General features: G+C 54.0%; 12 protein-coding genes across 12 annotated transcripts; 7 read left to right on the forward strand and 5 right to left on the reverse strand.

The window, feature by feature from the left end:
- Nucleotides 1-216: 216 nt before the first annotated feature.
- Nucleotides 217-1,009, forward strand: CLAFUR5_07005 (Nucleoside diphosphate kinase; the record flags this gene model as incomplete). Its single annotated transcript, XM_047906153.1, has 5 exons — nucleotides 217-329; nucleotides 387-417; nucleotides 487-530; nucleotides 585-688; nucleotides 747-1,009. 5 exons carry the CDS (start codon nucleotides 217-219, stop codon nucleotides 1,007-1,009), a joined length of 555 nt encoding a protein of 184 aa, XP_047762886.1.
- Nucleotides 1,010-1,872: 863 nt separating this feature from the next.
- Nucleotides 1,873-4,350, forward strand: CLAFUR5_07006 (Bikaverin cluster transcription factor bik5; the record flags this gene model as incomplete). Its single annotated transcript, XM_047906154.1, has 4 exons — nucleotides 1,873-2,215; nucleotides 2,409-2,929; nucleotides 2,988-3,518; nucleotides 3,568-4,350. The coding sequence occupies 4 exons, from the start codon at nucleotides 1,873-1,875 to the stop codon at nucleotides 4,348-4,350; spliced, it is 2,178 nt and encodes a 725-aa protein (XP_047763787.1).
- A 1,144-nt stretch (nucleotides 4,351-5,494) lies between these two features.
- On the forward strand, nucleotides 5,495-7,161 carry CLAFUR5_07007 (Quinate permease; the record flags this gene model as incomplete). The annotated part of the gene is made up of 3 exons (XM_047906155.1): nucleotides 5,495-5,600; nucleotides 5,680-6,758; nucleotides 6,811-7,161. 3 exons carry the CDS (start codon nucleotides 5,495-5,497, stop codon nucleotides 7,159-7,161), a joined length of 1,536 nt encoding a protein of 511 aa, XP_047763786.1.
- Nucleotides 7,162-7,210: 49 nt separating this feature from the next.
- Nucleotides 7,211-8,455, reverse strand: CLAFUR5_07008 (uncharacterized protein; the record flags this gene model as incomplete). The annotated part of the gene is made up of 1 exon (XM_047906156.1): nucleotides 7,211-8,455. The coding sequence occupies one exon, from the start codon at nucleotides 8,453-8,455 to the stop codon at nucleotides 7,211-7,213; it is 1,245 nt and encodes a 414-aa protein (XP_047763777.1).
- Nucleotides 8,456-9,307: 852 nt separating this feature from the next.
- CLAFUR5_07009 (Putative sterigmatocystin biosynthesis peroxidase stcC) lies at nucleotides 9,308-9,745 on the forward strand (the record flags this gene model as incomplete). The annotated part of the gene is made up of 1 exon (XM_047906157.1): nucleotides 9,308-9,745. One exon carries the CDS (start codon nucleotides 9,308-9,310, stop codon nucleotides 9,743-9,745), a length of 438 nt encoding a protein of 145 aa, XP_047763773.1.
- Nucleotides 9,746-9,906: 161 nt separating this feature from the next.
- Nucleotides 9,907-10,251, forward strand: CLAFUR5_07010 (uncharacterized protein; the record flags this gene model as incomplete). Its single annotated transcript, XM_047906158.1, has 2 exons — nucleotides 9,907-10,100; nucleotides 10,158-10,251. The coding sequence occupies 2 exons, from the start codon at nucleotides 9,907-9,909 to the stop codon at nucleotides 10,249-10,251; spliced, it is 288 nt and encodes a 95-aa protein (XP_047762783.1).
- Nucleotides 10,252-10,421: 170 nt separating this feature from the next.
- On the reverse strand, nucleotides 10,422-10,916 carry CLAFUR5_07011 (uncharacterized protein; the record flags this gene model as incomplete). The annotated part of the gene is made up of 2 exons (XM_047906159.1): nucleotides 10,422-10,610; nucleotides 10,674-10,916. The coding sequence occupies 2 exons, from the start codon at nucleotides 10,914-10,916 to the stop codon at nucleotides 10,422-10,424; spliced, it is 432 nt and encodes a 143-aa protein (XP_047762784.1).
- A 508-nt stretch (nucleotides 10,917-11,424) lies between these two features.
- Nucleotides 11,425-12,576, reverse strand: CLAFUR5_07012 (uncharacterized protein; the record flags this gene model as incomplete). Its single annotated transcript, XM_047906160.1, has 1 exon — nucleotides 11,425-12,576. One exon carries the CDS (start codon nucleotides 12,574-12,576, stop codon nucleotides 11,425-11,427), a length of 1,152 nt encoding a protein of 383 aa, XP_047762785.1.
- Nucleotides 12,577-16,699: 4,123 nt separating this feature from the next.
- CLAFUR5_07013 (uncharacterized protein) lies at nucleotides 16,700-17,350 on the forward strand (the record flags this gene model as incomplete). The annotated part of the gene is made up of 1 exon (XM_047906161.1): nucleotides 16,700-17,350. One exon carries the CDS (start codon nucleotides 16,700-16,702, stop codon nucleotides 17,348-17,350), a length of 651 nt encoding a protein of 216 aa, XP_047762786.1.
- A 366-nt stretch (nucleotides 17,351-17,716) lies between these two features.
- Nucleotides 17,717-19,002, reverse strand: CLAFUR5_07014 (L-xylulose reductase; the record flags this gene model as incomplete). Its single annotated transcript, XM_047906162.1, has 5 exons — nucleotides 17,717-17,785; nucleotides 17,900-18,220; nucleotides 18,272-18,621; nucleotides 18,674-18,737; nucleotides 18,787-19,002. 5 exons carry the CDS (start codon nucleotides 19,000-19,002, stop codon nucleotides 17,717-17,719), a joined length of 1,020 nt encoding a protein of 339 aa, XP_047762779.1.
- A 1,163-nt stretch (nucleotides 19,003-20,165) lies between these two features.
- On the forward strand, nucleotides 20,166-23,888 carry CLAFUR5_07015 (uncharacterized protein; the record flags this gene model as incomplete). Its single annotated transcript, XM_047906163.1, has 1 exon — nucleotides 20,166-23,888. One exon carries the CDS (start codon nucleotides 20,166-20,168, stop codon nucleotides 23,886-23,888), a length of 3,723 nt encoding a protein of 1,240 aa, XP_047762780.1.
- A 503-nt stretch (nucleotides 23,889-24,391) lies between these two features.
- CLAFUR5_07016 (uncharacterized protein) lies at nucleotides 24,392-25,509 on the reverse strand (the record flags this gene model as incomplete). Its single annotated transcript, XM_047906164.1, has 3 exons — nucleotides 24,392-24,504; nucleotides 24,645-25,126; nucleotides 25,181-25,509. The coding sequence occupies 3 exons, from the start codon at nucleotides 25,507-25,509 to the stop codon at nucleotides 24,392-24,394; spliced, it is 924 nt and encodes a 307-aa protein (XP_047762781.1).
- Between the last annotated feature and the right edge of the window lie 304 nt (nucleotides 25,510-25,813).

Genomic DNA, 25,813 nt, shown 5'->3' on the forward strand with positions numbered 1-25,813 from the left:
TGCGCACAAGTTTCGCAACATCACCTGTAGTCGTCGTTTCCTCAGTTCAATGCTGGCCAACGTTTCAGCCTTGTGCAATTCTGGACAACATCGAAATCTGCACGACCCATCGACCTGAGAGTGACATCGAACAGTCGACCCGCACCGAACGTTCAATCCTCAGGCAGCTCTGCAGATTGCGGGACAACGAGCAAAAAGCCCCGCCAAGAAATTCCCATGTCCAAACCACCTATCTTCAAGTGTCTCAACCCCAAAGACCGGTCATATCTAAGCACTGTACTTCGTCAGAAACAACAGCAAGAACAAGCCAATATGACTTCTGAGCAGACGTGAGTACACGCCAACTCCTGCGTCGACATTGGGACAAAACACTGACTGCCAAACAGCTTCATCGCTGTCAAGCCAGACGGTGTCCAGGTACGATGAGAGTCATGCTCATGAGCATAGTCAGCGTCGATGCCTGGAGAGACTAACAATATCATACAGCGTGGCATCGTCGGTGAGATCATCTCCCGTTTCGAGCGCCGTGGGTAAGTCAATGGCAGTGTTTGTAGCATCCTATTGCATACTAACGTATCTTCCAGCTTCAAGCTTGTCGCCATCAAGCTCATCACCGCCAGCACCGAGCACCTCGAGAAGCACTACGCCGACTTGAGCGACAAGCCATTCTTCAAGGGTCTCGTCACCTGTACGTTCCACTAGGCATTCGCAAGAGCATGGAGGAGCACTAGACTAATACACCATAGACATGGCCAGCGGTCCAATCTGCGCCATGGTCTGGGAGGGCCGTGAGGTCGTCAAGACCGGCCGTCAAATCCTCGGTGCCACCAACCCACTTGCCTCGCAGCCAGGCACCATCCGTGGTGACTTCGCCATCGACGTCGGCCGCAACGTCTGCCACGGCTCCGATGCTGTCGAGTCTGCTCAGAAGGAGATTGCTCTCTGGTTCAGCAAGGAGGAGGTCCAGAGCTGGAAGTCCGCTCAGCACGAGTGGGTCTACGAGAAATAGATGTCTCATGAACAGCAGCAGGTACGAAAAGATGTTGGGATAGACGAAGCACGACTTGGGGTCTATACATCGAGCTGCAGGAGGCTATGCACGTCCAGGCCGTCCACCTAGACGAGCCATGATGAAAAGTTACACGAATTCGAGCCACCGTCGGGCCCGAATGTTGAAACCTGCACCTCGTGAAATAAAACGTGAAGCTTGTTTCAACTGCCAACCATCCATCTTTCGCTGTCATTGCTCTTCTCGTCCTCACACTTGTCGTACTGTCTGTCTGCCACTCCTACCTGTGCACTGCAATACTGTCATGAGTCGTTACTGTTGGGCTGAGACCCTGGCACACCCACCTTGCTACTTCCGGCTCTCGTCCTAATTCCAGCATTATCACATTATTCTCTTGTTGCTTGGTACAGTTAACAAGACAATGGACTATGGACATGATGCCTCTCGGATCGTCCAGTGCCTGCCTGCCCTGGCAATGATGGGCAGAGCCGAGCTTGCCGAGCTCGTTTCCGACCCGGAGCGTCAACAACACCTTGGAAGCTGACCATCGGCTGGCACACTTCTCGAGGTACACTCTTTGATATCATTTTGACATCATCTGTTCAGCTCCTTCCGCGCGCTCCAGATCCAATACGTGAGTGTTCCGGTCTTGGAAAACGGCACACCAGCAGGACACGAAATAGAACTCGCCACCAAGAACAGTCAGCACCGTTTCGTTCAGCCAGACACTGTCACATCAGAAGCAAAGTCAGAGATCATCGCGCATTAGGAGGAAGTAATGAGACATCTTAATCACGCGTGATGGGTTGTCAAATCGCTCAGGACTGAGATGCAGCGAATCCTGTCCACTTTGCACCCTCAAGATGTCGTTGAATAGCGTTCGCGCGCTTTTCGAAATGGGAGTAGACTCCACGAATCGAGTCAATAAGCCAGGAACGTCATGTCTAGGTTGCAGAAGACGCAAGCTCAAATGTACTCGCGAGGAAGAAGGCTGTCACAATTGCACCAAAGCAGATCTACCTTGCGTATACCCAACGCCAGAAGTGGGCGTGAAGCGCAAACGAGGACCATACAAGAAAGACAAACCTGCTCGACAGCGACATCTCGAAGATCTTGTCAAGTATCTGGAGCCCAAGAACGATACAAATGAAGCAGACGATGCGGCAAGTCCTAGTCAGCAGTCGTCCTCCGATCCTCAGCAAAGCGGTGAGTAACTCCGAGGGAGTACATATAGTTGTGGCTAAGCTAGCAGTGTCTCAAAAGCTGCTTATTCGCCTCATCTACACGACAATGCGCACGATCGTGGCCCCGATAGCGCCGTGCTGAGAGACTGCTAGCTCCGCTGCGACTGACTAGCTCTGATCCTGCTTTTCGACACGATGTACTGACTCCCTTTTAGCTTCGGGGCCCATCACGAATTCCAATACTACCCGCGCATCAGCGCATAGTATTCACTCCGAAGAACTTGTCAAGGACGCATTGATAGCATTGACGCGATCTTCAGTATCAGATCATGATGCTCGCCAGGACAACAGCTCTTTCTTCACGCAAAGTCATGCTGTCGCTAGTGCGGCATCTTCTGCCAGCGACCATCCTTCTGTGCGACGTATCTTCGAGTATTGGAGCATATATGAGACTCGGGTTGATCCCATGACCAAGGTCATACACTGTCCGACTTTCGCGAGGAAGTTGTTTGGCACCATTGATAAGCTTGATGCCGTTTCGTCCACCATGGACGCCCTGCTATTCAGCATGTACTATGCCGCTGTGAGCACTTGCACCGCACGCGAAACTCGAAGGCGTTTCGGAGAGAACCAGGATCTTCTACTCAAACGTTATGGTCAGCGTATTGAGTCAGCACTGAGCAACAACTACGATGTGCCGACAATAGAGCAGTTGCAAGCACTTGTCTTATACATCGCAAGTCACCCTCGCGCAACCTCCTTGATTCTGCGTCCTATGGCTGACCACCTGGTAGATCTGTATTCGACGATCAGACAATACCACCAATATCAAAGCTCTGTTCACGCTAGCGGTACGCTCAGCACAGCTTATGGGTATGAACGCAGATCCTGAAGGGAGGTTACCGCCATACGAAACAGAGCTGCGTCGTCGGCTTTGGTATCATCTATGTGGTCTCGAAAGTCGCACCGCAGAGGAAAGCGGCACACGATCAGCAACTCTGATGTCGGATCACGACGTGCACATACCATCCAGTTTAAATGACCGCGACCTGGATCCGCGTATAACAGACCCACTGCGGCCGAGGGTGGGCGTCACTGAGATGACATTTCCGCTGCTGAGATTCGAGGTACATCGACTTATCTTCGGACTTGTGATGATACGTCGGCAGCAGAGCGCAAAGCAAGTCAGCACTGAGAGCATCCAGCAAAGCCAGTTTGAGCTCCTCGAGCACGCAAAGTCAAGGCTTGAGAACCAATACATCGCCTATTTACACCCATCACGACCGTACGACTGGATGTGCTTACAGTTCATCCAAGGCATGCTAGTATGTGCGACATCTCATCTGAGACGAGATCAGTACTGACACACTCCAGGTCAAAGCTCAGCTCATGATTGACTTCCCCTTTGGCTCAGTTCCTACTAAAGACATGCCAGAAGGACAGCGGATGAAATTGCTGCGAGCTTCGGTCGGGGTCATACAGACCACACATGTACTAGCAATTGACGAGCGCATAAGCGACTGGGTGTGGTACTTCCGAGGCTACGTCCAGTGGCACTCCTTGGCCATAGTAGTGGCAGAACTAGGATGCAGCAGCAACATCGAGTTTACCGACATGGCCTGGCAGGTGCTGGACCCGGTACTTTCCGATTGGGATGCCATATACAAGACGAAGAAAGATGAGCCAGCTTGGGAGCACGTCAATACCATGGTCCAACGCGCGCGTCGTGTTCGACAGCGAAGACACACTCATCCAAGCAAGGCCAAACGACCACGCCAGGGTGAACCAGGTAGACGATTGCAAGAGCAGCCAACGGAATTACCGATCCATCGCTCTGTAAAGATGGAAGCGCTCCAAACACCTGGTTATACGACCTACAGCACGATTCCCGTCGATCGAAACAACGCAATAGAACCTCACCATTCACACATACAGCAATTTGACCAGCACAGTACGCCAGACAATCAGCCTCCCGGTCCTCTTACTGGCCATGGAGGTATGGTGGACTTCAATATCGACTTCGATACTCTTGATGCTTTTAACGAAATCGACTTCAGCGCTTTCGATCAGGTCTTCAACAGCGAGAGCTGGGAAATGCTCAGCCCATTGCCGCAACTTGATATGCCGCTATATACTGGTGTTCAAATCCACGAGTGAGGGCTACTACCAGATGAGGTGGCCGCCCCAGTCCGGAAGCAACAGCGATTGCAATCTGCGTAGAGTGCTTGAAGCACCTTAGACAAAGTGAATGTTGTCGAAGCGATACGTGCGCGCTGTAGCTTTCACTTTACCAAGCAGATGCTACGTAGCGAAATTGCTGTCGCGATGATCAGAACATTATCGACTTCCACGTGTCCCAAGCGGCGAAATAAGGACCCGATAGCAAACCTCAGACGCACGTGCTTCCTGCGGGTGGTCTTGCGATCGGTACAGTAGTATCCGCTCTCGACTTGAACCCGCGGCTGTGGTCGAGGTTCGGTGGCACGCGAGACGCCGTGCGCGGCTATAGCATTCCCACTGTCTTCATGCGGTTCGTACCCGTCTGTGGATGCGATTCTTCGCAGAATCTCGTCGACCCCAAAATCAGGGACACATACATAATCGAAGACTGCTTGCTAAATGATGATAGACTGAAGGCTTATGGGCTGTAAAGTCGCTCCAAATTCCAGACAAACGATATTGCTGTTGCCCGGGTAGTCAGCAGATCACCAGGCCACCAGAACGCACAGCATTCCAGATTCATGCATGTCCCTCTCTGCATGCCAGTCTTGGAATCCGAGAGTGCCCTTCGATAACCCAACGTTGAGGCGCTCTTGCGCCAAAAGGACGCCGCCTTTGTCATCGGCCGACGCGGCGAGACCCTACACGCCGCAGTCCACATTCCGATGTCTCTCGAAGGAATGGACCGAGAGAACAAAGAGAGAGAAGTCCGCTCGAGGCCGTTTGCGATACACCTGCGGCCGATCGTCCGTAGCACTTACCCCACAAGTCAGCTGCAGCTCGCACACTGTGATTGGCTGCAAACTTCCATCATTCACTTTATTCCGGCTAGCGCCAGTTCCAGGATGTTATGGCGTGCTACCTCCCGGGCCATGGCGTGCGTAGGCAGCGTAGCGATGCATACTGAATGTAACCCTTTGCCATGTGCGCCTGCCGCGGTGCTTATGTTGCGCCCGCACACCTTCCTACCAAGACTTGCCGTCTTCTCTTGAGACTTTCGTGATCTTCCTTCGAGGTTCGCAACTCTCGACGCTCTGATATCGACCTTCACACCACCTTCGAGTCTCTCAGGTCCACGACAATGGCGAAGCTTGGAGGCACACGCCTCGGCGCTTTTCGAGCCTACTTCTTCGGCTTCTTCATCTGCACTGCTGGCTTCCTCTTTGGCTACGACACTGGCATCGTCGGTAAGTTCCTTTCCTTGCGGTCCGCGGATTGTACCTTGCCCATCAAACCTTAAATGCTGATCACCAATCTCCCATACAGGCGGTGTCCTCACCATGGCCTCGTATAAGGAACATTTTGGCTACACCGACAACACTACCGTCTCCGCGGTCATGGTATCGCTCCAGAACGTAGCCGCCTTCCTTGCTGCATGCACCATCTTCCCGGTGTCTGAGCGCTTCGGACGGCGCAAGACAATTATGGGCGCCATGGCCGTGTTCTGTACGGGTGTGGTCTTACAGCTCATACCGTCGGGGAGTCTGGTATGCTTCTACATTGGAAGGTTCGTGAGTGGTCTTGGGCTTGGTGCGGCGACGGCAACAGTGCCGACATATAATGCTGAGCAGGCGCCCAAGGAGATCCGAGGGAAGCTCGGGGCGGGAATGCAATTGTTGTTTGCTGCGGGCGTTATGATTAGCTACTGGGTCGACTATGGCACGGTCCGAGGCCTTGCACACTCCAACGCCGAGTGGCAGATTCCCGTGGGGCTTCAGCTTGTGCCAGCTGCCGTCCTTGGTCTTGGTCTTATTCCTCAGAAGGAGAGTATCCGCTGGCTTGCCAAGAAGGGACGAAACGATGAAGCTTGGGAAGCCTTGACTTGGATGCGCGCCGATAGTGGACCCGAGGTCAAGGCTGAGTTCAACGAGATCAAGACTGGCATTGCAGAAGAGCTCCGTGCCACCGAAGGCTTCAGGAAGCGTGAGCTACTTGAGCCTGCCAACCGATACCGTATCGCTCTTGCGTTCGGCATCTTCCTTGGACAACAGTGTACCGGTATGACAGCGCTAGCATACTTTGCTCCACAATTCTTCAAGTTACTGCTCGGAGCTGGCGACAAGAACCTCCTAGTCACTGGTCTATTCGGAGCCCAGAAATTCGTCACTGTCGGTACTTACATCTTCCTCTTCTCGGAGCGATGGGGACGGAAGCCAACATTATGGATTGCTGCAATTCTGATGTCGATCTGCTTCATCATTGTCACTGTCGTGAACAAGACGACTCTCGCGCCAGTCGACAACAAGACTACGGCTGCTGGTATTGCTACAGTAGCCATGATTTTCCTCACGAACACTATTTACCAGTTCTCTTGGGGTCCACTGCCCTGGCCATACGCTGCTGAGGTGAGTTCCCTCGAATCTAGCACATCCGACATCGTACTAACCTCGGAACCAGATCTTCCCATCCCGAATCCGCGAATTTGGCACTGGCGTCGGTGTTTCCACCCAATGGCTCTTCAATTTCCTCTTCTCGCTGACGACGCCGTACATGATCGCAGCATGGGGCACGTACGTGTTTGTATTCTACGCCATCCTCGACCTGGTCATGGCAACTCTAGTCTTCTTCTTCCTGAAGGAGACTAGAGGTAAAACCCTTGAAGAGATGGAGACCCTGTTCCATTCGAAAGCAGCATTCGACAACGAGGCAGCTAGGAAGAAGGCACTGGAGAGCAGCTCGGAAGATCGGTTTAGTGATCTGGACAACCAGGTGCAACTGACGAAGAACGATTCGGAGTTTGTGCGATGATTGTAATCGGCAGGCTTTGAGGGCTAAAAGCACTTGTACAGCAGTATCTTCAATCCGTGGTGTTCTTGATGGGGTCTCCGAACGTGAGCAAGCTACACTGACAATCCCAGATCTCCCTCATTCTCTGGATCTCAGCATGGGACGAGCTCGAGGGCTTCACGTTCTGTGCCTCAGCTTCACTGTACTCCGCGGGAGTCGCCACCTCAACAGGACTGGGGGGTGCTCTGCGCCACAAGCAACGCCTGGTAACAACATTCAACCCCGAAGGAGACTGCGACGTCACCTGAACCCCGTGCTCCGTGCTCACGAGCGACCACCCAGGAGCACGATCTAAATAATGCCTGTCGACGCGTAAACTGTCTACGCACTGTTCAAGCTCCGTGAACCACCAAGCTGCTCTTGCAACAAACTCGACATCCAGCTCCTCAGTACCGGTCTCACTGGCAATATTCAGTAGCGCGCACGCGGCGCCACCAAGGCCACCAACCCCTAGCAAAGTTATCGGCGTCCCATCCGGCCCAAGCGGGCACGTAACGAGACCTGGATCGAGGTACCAGAGCGTAACCCGGACTCTGTGCGGACGCCATGGTCCGAGCAGGCGGTTGAAAGTATCCACGTACCAGTGGGAGGTCAGCCAGCGGAGATCGCTGATGACATGGATCTGGTTCAGGTGAGTGAGGTTGTTGGGTGTCAGCATCTTCGTGAACGATCCCAGCCCCTCTGGACCCGGGTGTGCAAACGAGTCTGGTCCAGAGTGCATGAAAGTGGGCTCTGCTTGGCGGAGAGCAAGAGCGTTGGCTTCGAGCCAGATGAGGCGACATGTCAAAAGCATCTCGTATGAGCAGCGTTGGTGGCGGCGTGGAGAAGGGCGGTGGAGGTCGTGGAGCCTCTCTGATGGGATCAGGACGAACTCGAAGATCAAGAGGCGGACCTCAGTTGGTAAGGCGAAGAGAGGTGAGTCGGTTTGATCAGCACATTTGGCGATCGTTGCCTCGGTCCTGGTCGTTTCGATGGAGACAGCCAGGCCTCCGGATTTCTCGATATCGACCAAACGCTGGTAGGAGTGTGGTTTGGGAGGCCCGGGACCCCAGGCTTGCTTGATTCTCTCCCGCTTCCTTCTTCGAGACGGTTCCGCAGCCAATTCGTAGCACACGTAGCCGGTCACAACAATGATGCCAATGAGTATGATGACCGCCGCTCCAAGAAGGTAGTAGACATCTTCGCGGAACCGTCCCCAAGTCGACCTTGGATGCTTCTGCACCGGGCCAGGCAGTATCCGTCGCAATCTTTTCATCGTTGTTGCCAGAGCTGCAAGCTGGAGATGGAGACGACAATGCTCGAACAGGCACTCACGTCGGTTTTGACGGCAGTCAGACTATCTATGATGTTCCCCTTTAAGGCGACCTCAAGCACGGTCGCCTGAGAGGGAGGCTGATGCTTGGCACAGCCACTTCCTTCCAGGAGCCCGTGCCCTTTTCGATGTCATGCCCATGATATCCAAGAAGATCAACAGCATCCTACTCTGCCAGACGGCGTTCTAGCAGCATAGACGGGCATGACTGGCGCGAGTAAGGCTCTTCTACCTTGACATGCAAGCATCGTGGCTCAGTCGAAACGAACGCCCATGGATCACATTGCAGAGCTGCTTCAGGAGCCGGGCGCCAGCTTGCTACGTGCGTTCGCCATCCTGAGATTAGAAGACGTCCCTGCTATGCAGCACCTTGCTAGATGGTTTCCTGTAACGCCGGCAAGTATCGTAGCAAACAGACATTCATCCATGTAGTAGAAGCAACACCTCGAGCCGCGGTGTCATCTTGAAGGATCCAACGCCACCGCACGGCACGAGATGGCCGAGGCAGACAAGCAGATTCCATCAACTTTGTTCGAGCTTGGCTACGGAGATCTCTGAACTCTCGTGGAAGGTGATCTTCACGTCGAAGCCAGACGAACGAATCAAGGCCTGCACATTACCATACCACCCGATGCGCTGCACCTTTTAGGAAGGACAGCAACATTGTGATGGTGATGGAGTGGTGTAAGGCTAATACAGGCGTTGACAAGGGTGCTGTCGATATGTATACTCAGATTGCCAGTCCTGCTTGAATGCTGCGTGAGTAGGACTGCATCTTTTGAGTACATCGTCAAGATGGTACGGATCGTGGCCATCTTCCCTGCGCTGGTCGCATCAGTCGCTGCTCAACTCGACATTCCAGGACTCTTGGCCAGTCTAAGACCAGCTCCAGCCAACGATCCTCGCTTCACCAACTGGGTCGCCCCAGGTCCTAACGACGTCCGTTCGCCATGCCCCGGTCTGAACGCTCTGGCAAACCACGGCTTCCTCCACCACGACGGCCGAAACATGACAATCCCACACATGCTACAAGGCTTATCCGCAGGCATGAACATGGGTGCCTATTTCACCGTCCTCATCGGCGGCGCGGGTCTCCTCTCTTCGCCAAACGTCCTTGGGGGAGCCTTCGACCTCGACGATCTCGATCAACACAATTTCTCTATCGAACACGACGCTTCGCTTTCTCGTAGAGATGCGTTCTTTGGTGACGACCACAGCTTCTACAACAAGTAGTGGCAACAAGTCGTGTCCATGTTCCAGGGCGGCAAGACTGCTCTCCTCCCAGCAGCGAACTCGATCGCCAACCGTACGAGGGATTCGCAGGCTATCAATCCGACCTTCACCTACGGATTATCCTGAGTTCATCTTCCGGTACAGAGAGATATCTCCAGGCTATGGGTGGTGACGATGTCACTGGTGTGACGCGTGTTGACTGGGTCCGTATGCTGTTTGAGAAGGAGAAGCTTCCATATGAGCTGGGCTGGAGACCGCGTGCTGAGCCGATCACGATCCCAAGTCTTGGTCTGATGGTATTCAATCTGTTCGCTGTCAGCCCACAGAAGGTGCCGGAGGGCAAGAAGATTATACAGTAAGTTTTTCCTGCCGTTTTGTCAATGTATGTGCAGTCAAGCTAACGTTGCGACAGGGATACTTACAAGGATGTCTTTGAGGGACTTATCGGTGGCAGGAACATTCTCAATAACATCACCAACGACTTGGCTGATGCTGTTGGGCTGTAGGTAGAGTTCAGCACATCTCGAAGTATAAGACTGTTTTCGCCGGCTCAGTCAAGCTTGTTGGGCACTCGAACACTGTAAACTTTCCAAATAGTGGACTGTTGCTTTCCTGGAACGTCTTCATTTGCTGTGCAAATCAGCCTGCCTCCAAGAACACCTCCCCTCTCTCCTTTCTACGACCCCGTCCCCCTCAAACTCCTCACAAACTCCTCATACCCTCGAATCAACTCATTCGCACTCTTCCCCGTATTCCCATGCCAAGCCACAATCAAGGACGTCCAAGTTTTCGACGCAACAACACCATGACTCTCCGCCGTCCTCCCATTAACTGCATACACACTCTTATCATTCAATGCAAACATCTACTTCCAGTCAGCAAAGGATCCCCACCCACCCTGCCACTCCTCATAGATCCTGAGACGTACCTGGCCAGGATGCACCACCTCATAGCTGCCATTCTCAAAAGTAAGAGCGTTGTCGCGTTGGTTGCAATCCTGCTCGACGAGAAGTTTGTGGAGTGTTGCCAGGTCCTGTTCCGAGAGGGTGAAGTCGTCAGAAGTGGAGCCTAAGAGTTGGTGTGGTGGTTCGAGAGTGTAGGCTGTGGCTTTGGTGAAGCCATGTGGAAGGATGCCACTGGTGAGGCGTTCCTGCCAATTGATTGTGCTCATCTTGAGATTCTTCGTTGATACTTGTCAGTGTAGCTTATGCTTCGATGCATGTCAGTCTGCTTGCATCTGTTCCCGCCAGCTGCTTCGCCTGCTGCGGGGTAGACTCTGAACCACTTCTCGCTGAGGCCGCGGTTGTCGATAAGGACAAAAGGAAAAAAGGGCGCCATCGTCGGAGATGGGTGTATTAGAGATTTGTGCTATTGCACGTGATACTGAGACGCTATATGTGAAGCATCTGTGTGCTAGATTCTGCTCCTGCCCGCCTTGGCCCGACCCTATGCCTGTGGTATCTCTCCAGAATGACCAAATCGCCAAAGAACGCTCCAGTACTGATGGCAAGAGATGCCGGTAGATGATGATACGCCAAACAGCAAAGAAATGGCAGCGAGCGTGTGAACGCGTCGTCTATTGCTCCGTATCCTGTCCAGCAGATATACCTTGTGGTCAAGCTTTCCTCCTGACGAGTTTTGCCGACAAGATGTATATGCTTCATTGTGTCATGCCCTCTTCAATCGCTCAAGTCGGCATCCGGGTTGGCAATGAAAAGGCGTGTATTGCTCATCGTCATGGTCCTGTCATCGACACTGCCCCTCCGTCGCAGATCGTCAGCTGTGTTTCTGTGTGCCCGCTCCTCAGCTGTCGGTCCGTTCGTCTTTGGCAGACCAGCGACAGTACCGAAGCTATCCTCGTCGTGCGCGAAGTATTCGTCGTTCCCGCCATTGGCCGTTGGCGTTTCCTCTTCCCTGAGCTCACCCATGCTGTCGACTGGGCTTGCCTGTGGCGGCGTCGAGCCATTGCTGCGTGAATGGCTGAGGCCTGAGGTGTTATGGCTTTGGCCTCGCCGTCCACTGTGCACACTGCTCCTCCCACTGCCAGATCTCTGATGGTATTTGCCGCTGCTCTCTTCATCGCTATCGTTGCCGTCGTCCACCTCAGATGCCGAGAGCCTCATTGGCACACCTGCGCCGCCAGGGTGTAGCGTTGCCTTGTATGCGCTCGCCTTCGCGGCGCCGTGGTGTCGTATCTTGCTTCGCACGCCGCCCACCATGCCCGAGCTGCTCGTACTTGTTCGCACTTGTGTCGCATAGTTGTGACCACCTGCTACCTCTGCGGCTGCCCGCATCTTCGCTTGCCGTTGAGCGGCGAGAATGCGAGGGTCTTCATGTTGGGCTCTATCGCACCAGACAGTGCCCTTCTGTTTCCGCATGAGGGCGACATATGAGGTGGGTGATATGGAGGAATTGCTGCGCGAAGAAGTTGATCTTCTGACACCACTCGTCGTGCTGTGGGCCGAGTTGGTGGGTACTCGTTGAAGGTTTGCGGAGGTGTTGGTCGACGATGTTGATGATGTGGCATTGGAGAGCGTTCGGCGGTTCTGGCCGGGATATGGCGGCTGCTGTTGCTGATGTTGCGACTGTTGTGTCATGCTGTATGCAGGCGAGACGCTTGGTTGGCGTGGTGGGGAGTAGTTGTTCACAGAAAAGGGCATCACGCTACTCGAACTGGTGCGGGTCCTGCTGTGTGTTCGCTCCTGCTGACTCAATTGTGATCCTGGGTAATTCTGGGCTGGCGGGGGTTTCGGCGTTTGCATCGTGAATGACGGCTGTCCGCCAGGGACGGGTTTCCTGTGCGGAGGCGGGTTCATGATCAGGGTCGACATGATGCTTGTATAGCGCTGTCTTGCCTATTTCTTGACGGCAATTTGCGCCGGTCGTTCTTGTGCCAGGTGAGTCCCTGTGCTCGTGTTGGTATGGTCTGACCAACAACAACACCGCGGGGCGGCAGGAGCAGCAGCAGCACCGACGGCGATCAGCTGCTGTATATGTGTGTATCTGTGGAATCGAGCGTGATAGTGGAGTCGTACGCGTTGCGGCAAGGCGGACTGGATATGGATATGGTCTGTCCTGCGGCCAGGATTGGGCGTGAGCTAAGGCAGATGCGGGCTCATGCACGATTCTGCAGGATGCCGTGTCGAATGAGAGCTCGCTGGGCCTGGTCGAGTTTCCGGGCGTGCTGTATGCTCGGCGCTGCAGTGGGCAAGCAGCTGCAGATAGCAATATAGCGCCTGAGGGGTCGGTATTGGCGCCGAGCTCGAGTATCGCAGATACGTGAGATAGGTGTGAAGGCCGTCCGTTGGCGGGTGCCCGTGATGCTGAGGAGGGAGAATTGAAGATGAGGCAAAGTCGCTAGCGGTATACGGGTATAGTCGGTCCTTTCTGCTCCACCTCAACGGAGACTACGAATCTTCTGGTACTGTAGCCGTTGTGCCGCGGGCTGCTGATGAGCCTGCTGCTGATGGCGCTGATGCAAGGATGGCGAGAGATTTCTGTTAGGTTCTTACAGAGCTGGCGCTCCTTTGTCCTCCGCGGACTGCAATGGCAACGGCAGGCAGCTGCCAGATCCCAGACAACGCCGTGCTGACAAGAGTGTTAGTCCACGTTGGCAGCAGAAATGCCAGAGCACCATCAACGCCAGGCCCGTCGCCCGTCGCCCGTCGCACGTCCCTCCCAAGATATGCAATATGCGCCTCGTGGACGTCGTGCTAGACCAGACGTGCTGTGAAGCGTGTGATGATGCCGGCCAAGAAGTACCAATAGGAGGGTAGAAACTCACCACACTTCTAGCTCTTCTTCGCGAAAGTCAAACAAAGGAACCAAGGAATCCACGCTCGGTATGCAATGCTGGCTTCCACCAAGGTGCAGTCCAGTCAGGTTATCAGCTCATCAGCTCATGGAACTGCGCGGTTCATCACAAGGTTCGCGAGAAGGGGCTCAGGTGGTAATATACTTCTGCTACTGGCCTTGAGGCTTGCAGATGTACGAACAACGCCAATGCACACCGTTTCCTACAACGCGACTACACTACAGCTGCTTATAGCAACACGCCCAAAACGTGCCAACCGTGCGGAGGAGACGAGAAGGTGGACGTCATGCTGTGATGCCATCTACATTTCGATACGAGACAATCGCCGTCGCCCCAATGGCATTGCGTTACATATGCATTGGCGCGGCAGCATGTGTAGCCGCCGAAACGTGGGAAGAGCGATCCTGCTCGTCATTTGTGGAGAAGGACGACGGCGCCACCTTCAACACTTGGGGTGAACTCTGTCCACGATCGCCCTGCAGTCTGACCGTCTGAGAGGCTCTGCTGTGACAGCACCGTGAGCACATCGTCGATAATGAGAGCATTGAATGCGCTGTGTTCCCAACAGCGGCATGTGATGACCTCCTTGATGTTCCAGGCAAATTGTGCAGTTCAGCTGTTCTTTCTGGAGTCTGCTTACAAGACTTGAATGATTACCTCCTCGACATCATACGAAACTTCGTTGTAAGTCCGGCGGCATGCTTTCGCTAGACCATGCACGCCATCTGTACAGGCTGAGACAGCAGCGGCCTATCGAGTGAGCCAGCACGGATGAAGGCAAGTCTGCTGTATAGCTGTATCTGGCAATCAGCTCGTCCCCCAAAAAGATGCAGTGGCCGGATCAGGAACATTCCTCGCGTCCATCTCGCTCACCGCGTCTGGCGCATGCGGTTCTGTGCGCTATCGCATCTGCGCGTAGACGAAAACATGTCCAAGATGTAAGATGTCATCACGCCTGGTCTTGTGTTCGTGCCTTGATCCCAGAGACGTGGAGCGAGAGCCGGGGTCTGCGAAGCTTGAGACAGGAGAAGTCGCGTGCCGAGAGATGCTATTTGGAGATCCCGATGTACCGAGAAGGACGACGGCGTGCTCGTGTTACGAGCGACGGTCAGCCAAGAGTGTCACCGTAGCACGCTACCTTTTTCTGTACACTTCTACCTCTGTTCAGTGTTTCCTACACGAACATGACCATCTTCGCGCGACGCCCTGGCGGTGGCGCTGTCCCGACTACCATTCTCGAGGGCTCTTTGCCTTGCGCTGTCAATGCCGTTCCATCGGTATCCGATGTGCACGACGTGAGGCGTTTGTCGTCATGAGCGACCTGCACCCCTTTCCTGGTGCATCGTCTTCTTCTAATCATGTTCGAGAAGATACTTGTCCACTGCGACGCAGTCATCAGTGATCCGCGACTGGTCATTTCATCTTCGGAACACGCACGGCAACGAGGACTCCTGGAAAAGTCTTTCCGGCCCACATCGGACCGACAATGTGGTATGGACACACGGTTGAGATGCTGCTGTCCGAGATGCAAATTGGGAGCTGTCGAGCAAGACTATTCAATGCCGAGACCGAATAGCAGCAGCATAATGTGTCATTTGAATCACAGCTTCTGGGTTACGCTTGCGTTCGAAGCCCGAGATGCCTCACTAACGTCCAGACGCTGGAAACTTCATCGCCCTAAGCAGACCGTCGATGATTGTTCTGTGCACGCACGGAGACCCCGCGCAAGACCTGCAAGTGAGCCTTTTCACGTTGACAAGACGTGGCTGAGAGTGAAATATGAACCATGAAGATACTGGCATCTCAGCCTTTGCACACGCTCAGTCTCAGATCTCAAGGTGGGTGGGGAGCACCGCCCTTCTCTTCATATTTCTGTCATCTTTCCATCGCCATCTGGACCGCATAGTGTCAACATCCGAGGAACGAGGGTTATGGCGACCCCGGAATGCCTGCTTCGAATGAAGTTGCTAAGGAGCAGATTCACTTCCTAATCATGGTGGGAGAGCCGCGGCGAGGCCATTGGAGGCATTGAATCCAGGTTTCGATCGAGAATCATCTTCCTCCCCACTGCCTTCCCGAGGAGCAGTATAATCTTGACACTCGCCATGCTGTCAACACTTCACCAAACCAGGCTCTTCCGTCTGTATTTGAACCTGCGGTTGCAAGGATAGTCTGAGGCGCGAACATCTAACACCACTATCTACAGTACCGCTGATCGTCCAGAGCCTCCATCCGGCTCAGAGTCGACACCGATCACGCCCATGTCACCAGAGAATCGATGCACGGCTGGATTGACGCTATCCGGAGTGTGAGTGCAAAACGCGAGCTGCCTATTTGCGAGTGAAGCGCTGAGATGACGTGCCTTTAGGAACACTTCGTCGTAGAGCGGGATTCCATTCGTACGGGGCGTCTAGGTTAAGATGCCGCGGGCAGAAGCTGCTCTAAGGTGCAGTACGACTACCGACCGAGAAGATGCTGCAGCCATCATGAAGTTGACTGGGGTTGATCGGTGATCGAAGGGTATCGCCATGAGACGCGAGAATGAAGGTACAATGTCGACCCGCTTAAGCATATCCGACCATGACAAGGGAACCGCAGAAAGTCCACCTGTTAATAACAGGTGCCGAAGTCGCACAATCTTCTCATAGCGTCATTGACCGAGACATCATCGACGGGAACCGAGGACACATCGGAAAAGTGTAACATCTGAGACATATCTGAACAGCAGTCTTGGCGGTCATGATTAGCGACGCGCTTCACGTCTTGACAGGCTTGAACTGGACGCTTGATCACTTCACCGCATGCGCACAGTGACGCCCATGGTCCAAACATAAAGCAAGAGTCGGACATGTCGCATGACAGTGACAGCGAGCTCTTCGCTTGCCGCTCCTTCACCCACCGTACAGCATAGCTCACTGTGCCACATGACATGCCGAGTGGAGGTCTCCAGAGGCCCACAATATTCTTCTTCCTGACAAGGTACGTCCTCCAATCATGTCCCCTGCCTTGATCACGGCCAACACCTTCCCTATCGCACCAGCCTCCCTCGGTACGCAGCCCTACCTTTCTCTCGTACTACCTACGCTATCCATCAATACAGCCACATACCATCAGCACTATCGAAGGCACTTGATCGAGACATGAGCCAGCCCCAACAATGCTTCCTTCTCACGAGACTACCCCGTGAGCTCCGTGACCGCATATACATCGAAGTCTTGGTCGCCATCGACGACATCAACATCGAAAACCTCGAGTACGACGAGCTATGGAGTCACGAAGAGTTCCCCGAGCCTGGTCTCCTACGCGCCTCACGCCAACTGCGCTATGAAGCATTACCAGTCTACTACGCCCACAACATCTTCCGCGCCATCGTCTTCGATGAGGACTCCACGCCTCCCCTCCGATGGCTCTCCTCCATAGGCCATGCCGGCCGCAAGGCCCTCCGCCAACTCGTGATCCAGTATCAGATCTCACCAGGTACGAGGCATCAACTTGAACAGGACATTGAGTTTAGCTTACAGGGATCGATCCTTTCAGCCTTGCGGGCGATTCTGGGCCATCATATGCAACGGTACGGCCGGGCAGGTTGTGTGAAATTTGCGCAGAATGTCGGGAGGTTCCCGGATTTGAGACTGGAGAGTGTCAGGCTTGATACGGGGAGTCCTGACCCTGAGCCGGTGTTTGAGCATAAGAAGCATCATTGGAGGGTGGATATGGAGAGACATTTGGACCGGGCGAGAACTGATAGGGCGCTGGACGCGGCGTTGGAAAAGACGTTGGCGGAGGGATGAGGTGTCGCGTGGTGATGGGTAGGAAGCGTGGTGGTGATGTCTCGGATTGGTGGGCCACATGGCAACGAGACAGCTACGCGAGCAAGTGTTAGAAAAACGATACGCTGAGGTGGCGAATTGGCAGATGGATTAGCAGTTGAGCAGGGCTGATGTCTCGGCACGTCTTGAGGCATGGTCTGAGAGTATGTTGGAACCCAGCTGGGACATTCGAAGATGAGCAGCACGTGTATAAGGTAACGGCAGGAACGGCAGACAGGACAGTAGCAGAAATGAGGCGCCTCTGGGTCGTAGCTGTTCGATGTTGATTCTGTCTCGGTATCACTTCTGTCGTCCATGTGGTCCATACCTTGTTCTGCCGTTGAATGCTTATACCGCACAGTAGCCTCCATCGACAACCATGTTCGCCCCGGTTGTGTATGAAGAAGCATCGGATGCCTGTAGGAGATCATCAGCCATGCCCGAACAGCACAATGCGCGAGACCCTCGGCCAACACGATCAGCCTTACGGTTGGCTCGTGCAGTGGAATGAAGAGTCGCTGCGATACTGACCAGATAGAGGTACGCGCCCTTCAGCTCATGGGCTTCACCTTCTCTTCCCATGGGAATCTTGCCGTGCCATATCTTCTTCGTCTCTGGGGGCACAAAATCACTAATCTCGGTTGCCTGTAAACAGAAAAATGTTAGCCATACTCGAGGACCACGTGGCAATATCTTGGCAGATGATGCCAGGCATGTCTGACAGCGACAATGCCATCTGCCCTCTGTACTTAGCATGTATCCCGGAGAGATGCTGTTGACGCGGGCGAATTTGACCCACTCAACAGCCAACGACTTGCAGAGGTGTATGACGCCAGCCTTTGCAGCGTTGTACTGTTTTGCTTGTTAGCGTGTCATACTGGCGATGCCGTTGGAGACACGAACCGCCGATTGAAGCTGAGGAATGTTTGCAATGTGGCCGCTCATGGATGCCGTGGCGATGAAGCTACCATAGCTGTAATTGTCGAGCTTCGTGCCGCTAGTAGTGACGCCAGTGAGGTATTGTCGCCTGGAGATCTCGCCAGCAGCTTTGGCGCAGTAAAATACAGAGTCCAAATCGGTCGAGACGACTTTGTGGTAGGAGTCCAACTTCCCATCAATCATCCTGCCCTCTTGCCACGGGATACCAGCGTTGGCGACGAAGATGTGCAAACGGCCATTGAAATCATGTGCAATTTGGTTAATGACCCGTTTTGTATCTTCGAAGTCGGTGACATCTGTTTGATAGGCTTGACCTGTCGCTCAACGTCAGTAATCTCAGTAGGTATATATCATGCCATCGCCTACATTTCGCGCCATATTGCTTCTCGATATCCTTCGCCTTCTCTATGGCCTTCTTGTTGCCATGATGCTAACAAACATGAGCAGTGACGTGGAAAGAATGCACCACGATGGCGCACCCAAATTGCCGCATTGGCGCCAGCCTCTGCGAACGCCTGCACTACTGCATAGCCAATGCCGGCTCCTGATCCGGATACTATGGCAGTCCTCCCCTTCAATGAGAAGAGAGACGTGATCGACTCTTCCTTGGGTGGCAGGGTGTTGTCCTCTTGGAAGATGCCGTCTTTCATGGACGAGTCCTCGGGACTCTCTTTCGAAAAGGGACGAACAACCATACTGAAGGCGACTTGTGCAAGGAAAGATCAACGAGTACCGAACCCAAGGAGCCTCTTACGACGAAGATGATACTATTTCGACGCTGCACGCCGGTGGATGGCAGAAGTGATACGTCGACGATGGGTAGATGTTATCATGTTGTGCTGCAAGATGGGTCCGGCTTCACGCCTCCACTGTTCCGCTGGCCGACAAAGGAGCGCGTGCTTTGGCTCTCCCTCCTGAGTACCGCCTTGCCTCCTACATCCACACCCAGAAACAGCACTTTTATTCATGCACAATGCACATCCATACCCCGAAACAGCACTTTGCTTCATGCACAACGCGCATCTACACCCAACAAACACCACTTTCACTCATGCACAATACACATCCACACCCAACAAACACCACTTTCACTCATGCACAATACACATCCACACCCAACAAACACCACTTTCCCTCATGCACATTGCAGCGGGCGCTGCCGTTCGGTCGGCAGTTGACACAAACGTCAGGTCATGTTATTGCACCGCGAGCAAACGCGTTCTGATCTTCGAGAGTCTCATCTCAGCACCATCGTCGACAACGTCGTGAACCCCCAGCTCTCGCAACGTCACGGAAAGGGAGAAATGAGGACGATGAGAGCGTTTAGTAGAAGAAGAAGGTACAGTATCGTTCGTCGTTGTCGTTGACTTACCAGCTACGCGTCTGTTGTCTTTCTGGCAGGCAGTTTCTTGTTGCTGTACTAATGCTAATGTTTTGATCCATCATCACGCTCATTCACTTGACAACAACGCTCCCTTCGATCGTTTCGCGTTGCTTTGCTATTGTCTTACTGACCCAAACGCTCCCGTCCTCGTGGAAAGAGCATAATCATAATCACCACTCAGACATTCTGACGACAGCCGAAGCCTCGGATCAACGGTCATATCATTCTACATTCCAACACGATCCACGTGCTATCGGTTGTGGCAACGTGCCGCGTTACATTCCGACAGACAGAACCACAACAGCTGTACTTTGCATTAGACGACCTGTGCGAGTTCGAAACAACAGCCGAAGACAGGCTGGCGATCCGCCAAGAAGACATCAGTCGAAGGACGAAGGCGCGGACTACAGGCCTTACTGGAGCAGGAACCGAATATACTGCACACGAAGTGACACGACCGCATCTGTTGCAGCAATGTCGCCTAATCAGATCTTTCAGCGCAATGCAATGCCACGACGCGATCTGGCTCTCGGGCAACTCGGCGGGTCTCCCAGCGCAGCAAGCACAGCAGGCGCACCAGCAACAAGTCAGGCGCAGATCGTGGGCTTGGCGATAGGATGTGTGATCGGCGGCCTTATCCTCGTGGCCATCATCGTGATATTGGTCGTCCTTCGCATACGCCGAAGGCGGCATCGACAAGCCGTTGCAGAGCTGGAGCAGAACAATGTACCAGTTGCAGTGCCTCAGATGGAACAGGCCGGAGCGACTGTGCAGGCTGCGCGCGGCAACGGTTTAAGACCATTGCGAGCGGGTACACGCTGGGACTTTTTGGCTTCCACAGAGACTGTCAATACGCCAGAGCAAGCCGGACCCACGAATAAAAGGAAGAGACCTTCTTTCTTCCCAATAAGACCGGAGCCACCCGCTGCCGATCCAACCCAGGCGCAACCAAAGCACTTGTCAGCCATCGTGGAGACGCTCGAAAGTCCTAGGAGCCGCCACGGCAGCAGCAACTTCGATCTGTACAGCAACGCGGTGAGGATAAACGAGGTGATGGGCACCAAACCTCACACCAATGCTGCGCAACAAAACAACAGCAATATTTTCACAGCGCCTGGCAGCCCCAAGCCAGAAGCTATTCCATCATTCGCGATCAAGTCGCCAGCCACCTACAACCCGTTGTTTCCCAAGCCTGATCTGAAGCTCGGAGGAACAATCAGATCCGTATCTCTCGGTGTGCTTCGCGTTGATACCAGTGGTGCAGTCCTCGGAAACACAGATCGTCTGTCGAGACAGATTGCGGAGGTGAAGAGACCACGACCAGCGATGCATGCTCGCTCTGCATCTCTTGGTGCACCTCTGAGCCGACCACCGTCTGGACCAATCCCTCCGCTTCCCGTCATCTCACCACTTACGATGGAAGACCCATCCAGACAAGGTGTATGCATCCCCCGCGCTCAATCGGCAGGAAGCATCAATTCGACCAGCAGCTCAATCCTGGTCACAAGTCCCATACTTGCCAGGAAAGACAGCGATCAGCCACTCAGCTCCCCAACAGTCGAAGAACTAGTTGCCGAAAGCGACGACGCTGCCTTGAAGACTGTTAGCAACGGTCAATGGCAGCAGCCTCGCCCAAGGGGACCGGCACGGATCAGTACTAACACCAACATGGCGATGCAGACAGAGCGGTCTCGGGCGTCGGTCAAGGCCAACCTCGTACGTTCCAGCACCGACAGCGCGTTCATCAACCGCGAATCCACGTCAAGCTTCTCCTCAACGGATAGCATGGACCGGAATCGCCTCTCGATACCTATAGTCGCTACCGCAGATCGTGTCAGCATCAGCCGTGTCTCGTCCTCAAATTCTTTGACAGGCGTTGGTGGTGTACAGAAGATTGTGACACCCAGGAAGACCCGACGTCCGTCCTCGGTGTCTGCGCAAGGCTCGCCGGCTGAGAAGAACAGGAGAAGTGCCATCCTGAAAGACATTTCCGGCAACGCTCAACACTGCAACATAAAGAAAAGGAATGTATCCATCTCAACTCAAGACTCTGGTCGCAGCAGCAATGGAAACCCATTTCACTGGGACAACAACATGGCGAAGATCGTGTCGAAGCCAAGTGCGCTCAAGGGTAGCCCAAACGCCAGGAAGGGCCACAGGAGACAGAACTGTGTTCGCATCAGCACACTCACGCCTCAGGTACTCGGCCCCGAAAGCTCAAGAAGCAGCAGTTCCAGCCCGGCCGGCATCGTCATGGATGAAATCACCGAAGAACGCGAGAGCGACGAGATCAAGCGTGAGGTTCAGAACGAGCGCCGTAAGATCGAGCTTGCAGTGGCCCATGAGAGGAGACGATCGACGCTGCCTAGACCACCTCTTCCACCCAGGCAAACATCCAGCGAGTCTTGTCTGCGCATACAAACACTGAGGGCAAGTCTGACACCCAGCTCACCTACACTGTCAAGCTGGAATACCTACCACGATGTCAGCGCTGGCGGCTTGACCAGTCATCCAAGCGACTGTGCTCTTTCCACCAGACCGGACTCGAGACAGAGTGACAGGAGCTCAGCAGCTGGATCATTCATGATCCCCAAGTTCCCATCGCCAGCCAGGACGAGCGTCGCACTGACGCGATCACTGCCAGAATTCGACACTGCGCCTATGCCAGATCTCAGCTTCGACCTCGAGTCTCCCACGCTTGGCTTTGACGAAAAGAATAGCTCCTCGCCATTCACATTAGCAATGTCGAGCGATGACGAAGTATCACCCGTCTCACCTCGGAAAAGCCAGGAATCTTCAGCAGAAATTTCGCCTGTATCGTCAGCCGATCTCCCATCCTCACCGCCGCTCCCAGTCGCTCGATCAAACTCGTACGACCCATCTTGGCCGGCAGTAGTCCACATCCCACCACCAATCGAGGGTAACGAGTACGACCCAGCGAGCCCACCACACATTTGGGATGACGAAGGCGACATGCAGCGAAGCTCATTGTTCCTACCTTTTGCCAACCTTGACGATTTTGCCCTGGATGGCTTCTCAATAAAGAGTCGTCCATCGAGCTACGCTCTGCCCGACTCGCCACCTCTTAGCCCCAAGACGACCCTTCAAGATCGGAAGCTCACCAGCGAGAATGCCAGCTCCATCATGGCAAGTATGCCAAACAGCACTTCTACCTCCAGCTTTCTCGGCACCAGCATCCCAAGTCTGCTCCCATCCACGGCCGAGAACAACGATATGGCGTACCTCCCACGCTGGGAACCCACACCTGCACCACTTGCGCAACCACAGCGCCAACCCTTCGTAGCAGTCGCACCCAGCCTCCCCACCATTCCACAAAGCGACGACCACGACTCCCCAGCGCCAGCTCCGCTCAACATCAAGCCAGCGAAGCACGTTCCACAAGAACCTCGCTCCGCACCCGCCAAATCGGTCCTCAAGAACGCCATGGCACTCCGCCGTATGAACAGCGAAGTCTCCAAAGAAGTCGCAGCTTTGAACCGCGAGAGCAGGAACTACGTCCGTCTAGGCCGTGAAGCTTCACCTCTGCTACCCTGGTGTCCCGCAACCCCGAAATCCGACACCGAAGGCGCTGCCGCCGATGAGATCTTCGACTTTGACTTCGATGGTAACGCCAGTGCTGGCGCTACAGAGCGCCTTTCTCGCCACGGCGTCCCACTCGTCGACAGTCCCAAGTACAAGACCATGGACGAGATCGACTTCTCGGGGTACGAGCACAACGCCTCCGCTGGCTTCATCCTCCCAGCAGCAGAAAAACCCGCACCGCTCAGGTTGAAGTACACCGGCGACCCACGTCCCACACACCGGGAGCACATTTCGCCCCGAAGCTTGAAGTACTCGCAGCAGCAGCAACAACAACACAAGGATCGCCAACTGTCAAGGGAGAGCAGCATCTACTCCCAGCCCACACCGACCAAGACCCCGGCTGCCTCTACCTCTACACAAAACCGCACCAGTGTCTGGGACGACGGCGAGAAGTTCTGGTCCAGCCCTAACACGAACCAGAAACATGAGAGCATCGGCTCCCACAAGTTGCCACTGTTCAGTCAGGCGACGCCTGATGGCAAGACCGGGAGAATGACGCCAACCATAAGTAGACTCAGACAGGAGTCGGTGCAGATGGAGGCGGGAGCTACGCCCAAGAGCTTGTATGATAGTGATGGGTTCTTGAAAGCTTGAAGAGGAACGCAAGCTATAATGCATAATGTTTGTAACGGCCGACGATGCCCCCTCGAGTTTGATGAGGTGGGAGGAGGAAGGTCGAATACCAGGACACGACGTCCGGAAGTTTCATTGCTGTTTATGATATCCATAGAAGTACTGATTTTGTAGACACTTCATGTCATCAAAGTATCATTTATTGACTCTGATCCTCGATGTGTGATACTTTTCTGCTTCATGTCACTTTCTCTGCGAACAGACTTAGCACACGAACGGCGGCGTTTGCTGTTGAGCTGATGCTCACAACTTGTCACATCTGGTACGTTGCCCACGGCCATTCCTTTCTTGCCGTGCTCGGCGCATCCTTTGCGTTATCCTTCGTCTTAACATCTACATGGATCATAGGCTGTCGTCCTACATGAAAGGTGTGGCTCTATTGTATGCTGTTGGGGTTGGTCCATTTTGGAGTACTGAATCAGGTACAGTCCTTTGCTGAAACAATGCGCCTCAACAGACTTGCTTCATGTTCCTGATCCTGATGGTCCGGATCCTGGCGGTCCAGGACGATCGGCTTCTTCCAGTGTGCCGGCCTCAACAGCCTCTGCTGCTGTCCTCGTCGTACCAGCGCCTGGACCTGTCCGCATCAGATGTCAGCATTTGTCACAGCACAAAGCATGCCGTTAATCATGTGTTTGTAGCTCAGGGCGTGGCGCACATAACAACATCGCTTGAAGGGACGGTCGATGTTTTCTCCCTCGACTCTTCATGACGCACCTAGTGGTTCCTGCTCTTCGTACTCTTCGTCTCCATTGATCACGGTGATGCCCTCCGGCATTCTGAAGTTGCCGTTCTCGTCCGTATACTCGGCAAGATTCTCGGATGTGATCCAACCTCCTGCACCGGGTCTGGTGTCCTCTTCCATGTCTACGTCTTCCTCCCCAGGCGATGGCGGATCCGGATGCAAGTCATGACATGCGGAAATGGCCCTGCATAGAACATCGGCCACGTTTGTGGTGAGCTTGATTGAACCATCCTCGTTCAAGGTTCCTCCAGTCGCTATGTCACTTTGGTCGTAGCTGTCGACCTCGTCTGCGGTGATACGCAGCTCCATGAACTCGATCTCGTCATCAGGAGTGTCGTCGTCGGAGAGGTTAAGCTGGATGTAGAGGTCGGCACCCTGCACACCCACAATGGGCATCGACCTGTAGGAGCACTTGACGCCGCCTCTTGCCGGCTCACGATACAGATACAACTCACTACGTCTGCATCAATAGCTGAACTGGGGGTGACAATTGAACTCGGCACCATACCTCGACGTCACCCAGATGTCAATGGGGTGACAGTGAATTAGGGAATCGTCTGGATTCGGAGGAGGGGCTGCGGCCTCGGCGCTATCGTCTTCACCATCGTCGGAGAAATTCTGTATAGTGAGGTGTTGAAACACCGACTCCCAACGCCACTGCTTAGGCACGAGTTTGACAGTCGCACCACTCGCAATTGCGTGTATTCGCGGGCGAGCATCGTCGTACGACGCAGGCGTCTGCTGTTGGTACTGGAACAGAGGCTCCCATTCCTCGATCAACATGCGCCCGTAAAAGGAATCGTGACCTTCGCGATGACTTTCGCCGTTGCCTTCCATCTTGTGCCGTTGTCGTTTGGTGTTGATGATGTTCGGAGAAACAAAACAGCCAAAAAGCTGCAAGCTCAGCCGACGCGACACGACAGGGATCATGATTAGCGCGAACCTTGTTTCAGCCTTACAAGGACCCTGTCGTGCCTGTGCACATACAGTATCATCATTGTCGTTTCTAGATGCTGCAGCTCACTTTCGGGATCACGGGAGGAACAAGGTGCAGGATGAAGCAGGCAGAATCAAGCCTTAGGAAGTCTTCGCCATAATCTGTGCTGTCGAACCAAATCTGTCGTTGTTCGATCACTATGTA

This window comes from Fulvia fulva, chromosome 6, assembly GCF_020509005.1.
Source record: "Fulvia fulva chromosome 6, complete sequence".
Lineage (NCBI taxonomy): Eukaryota > Fungi > Ascomycota > Dothideomycetes > Mycosphaerellales > Mycosphaerellaceae > Fulvia > Fulvia fulva.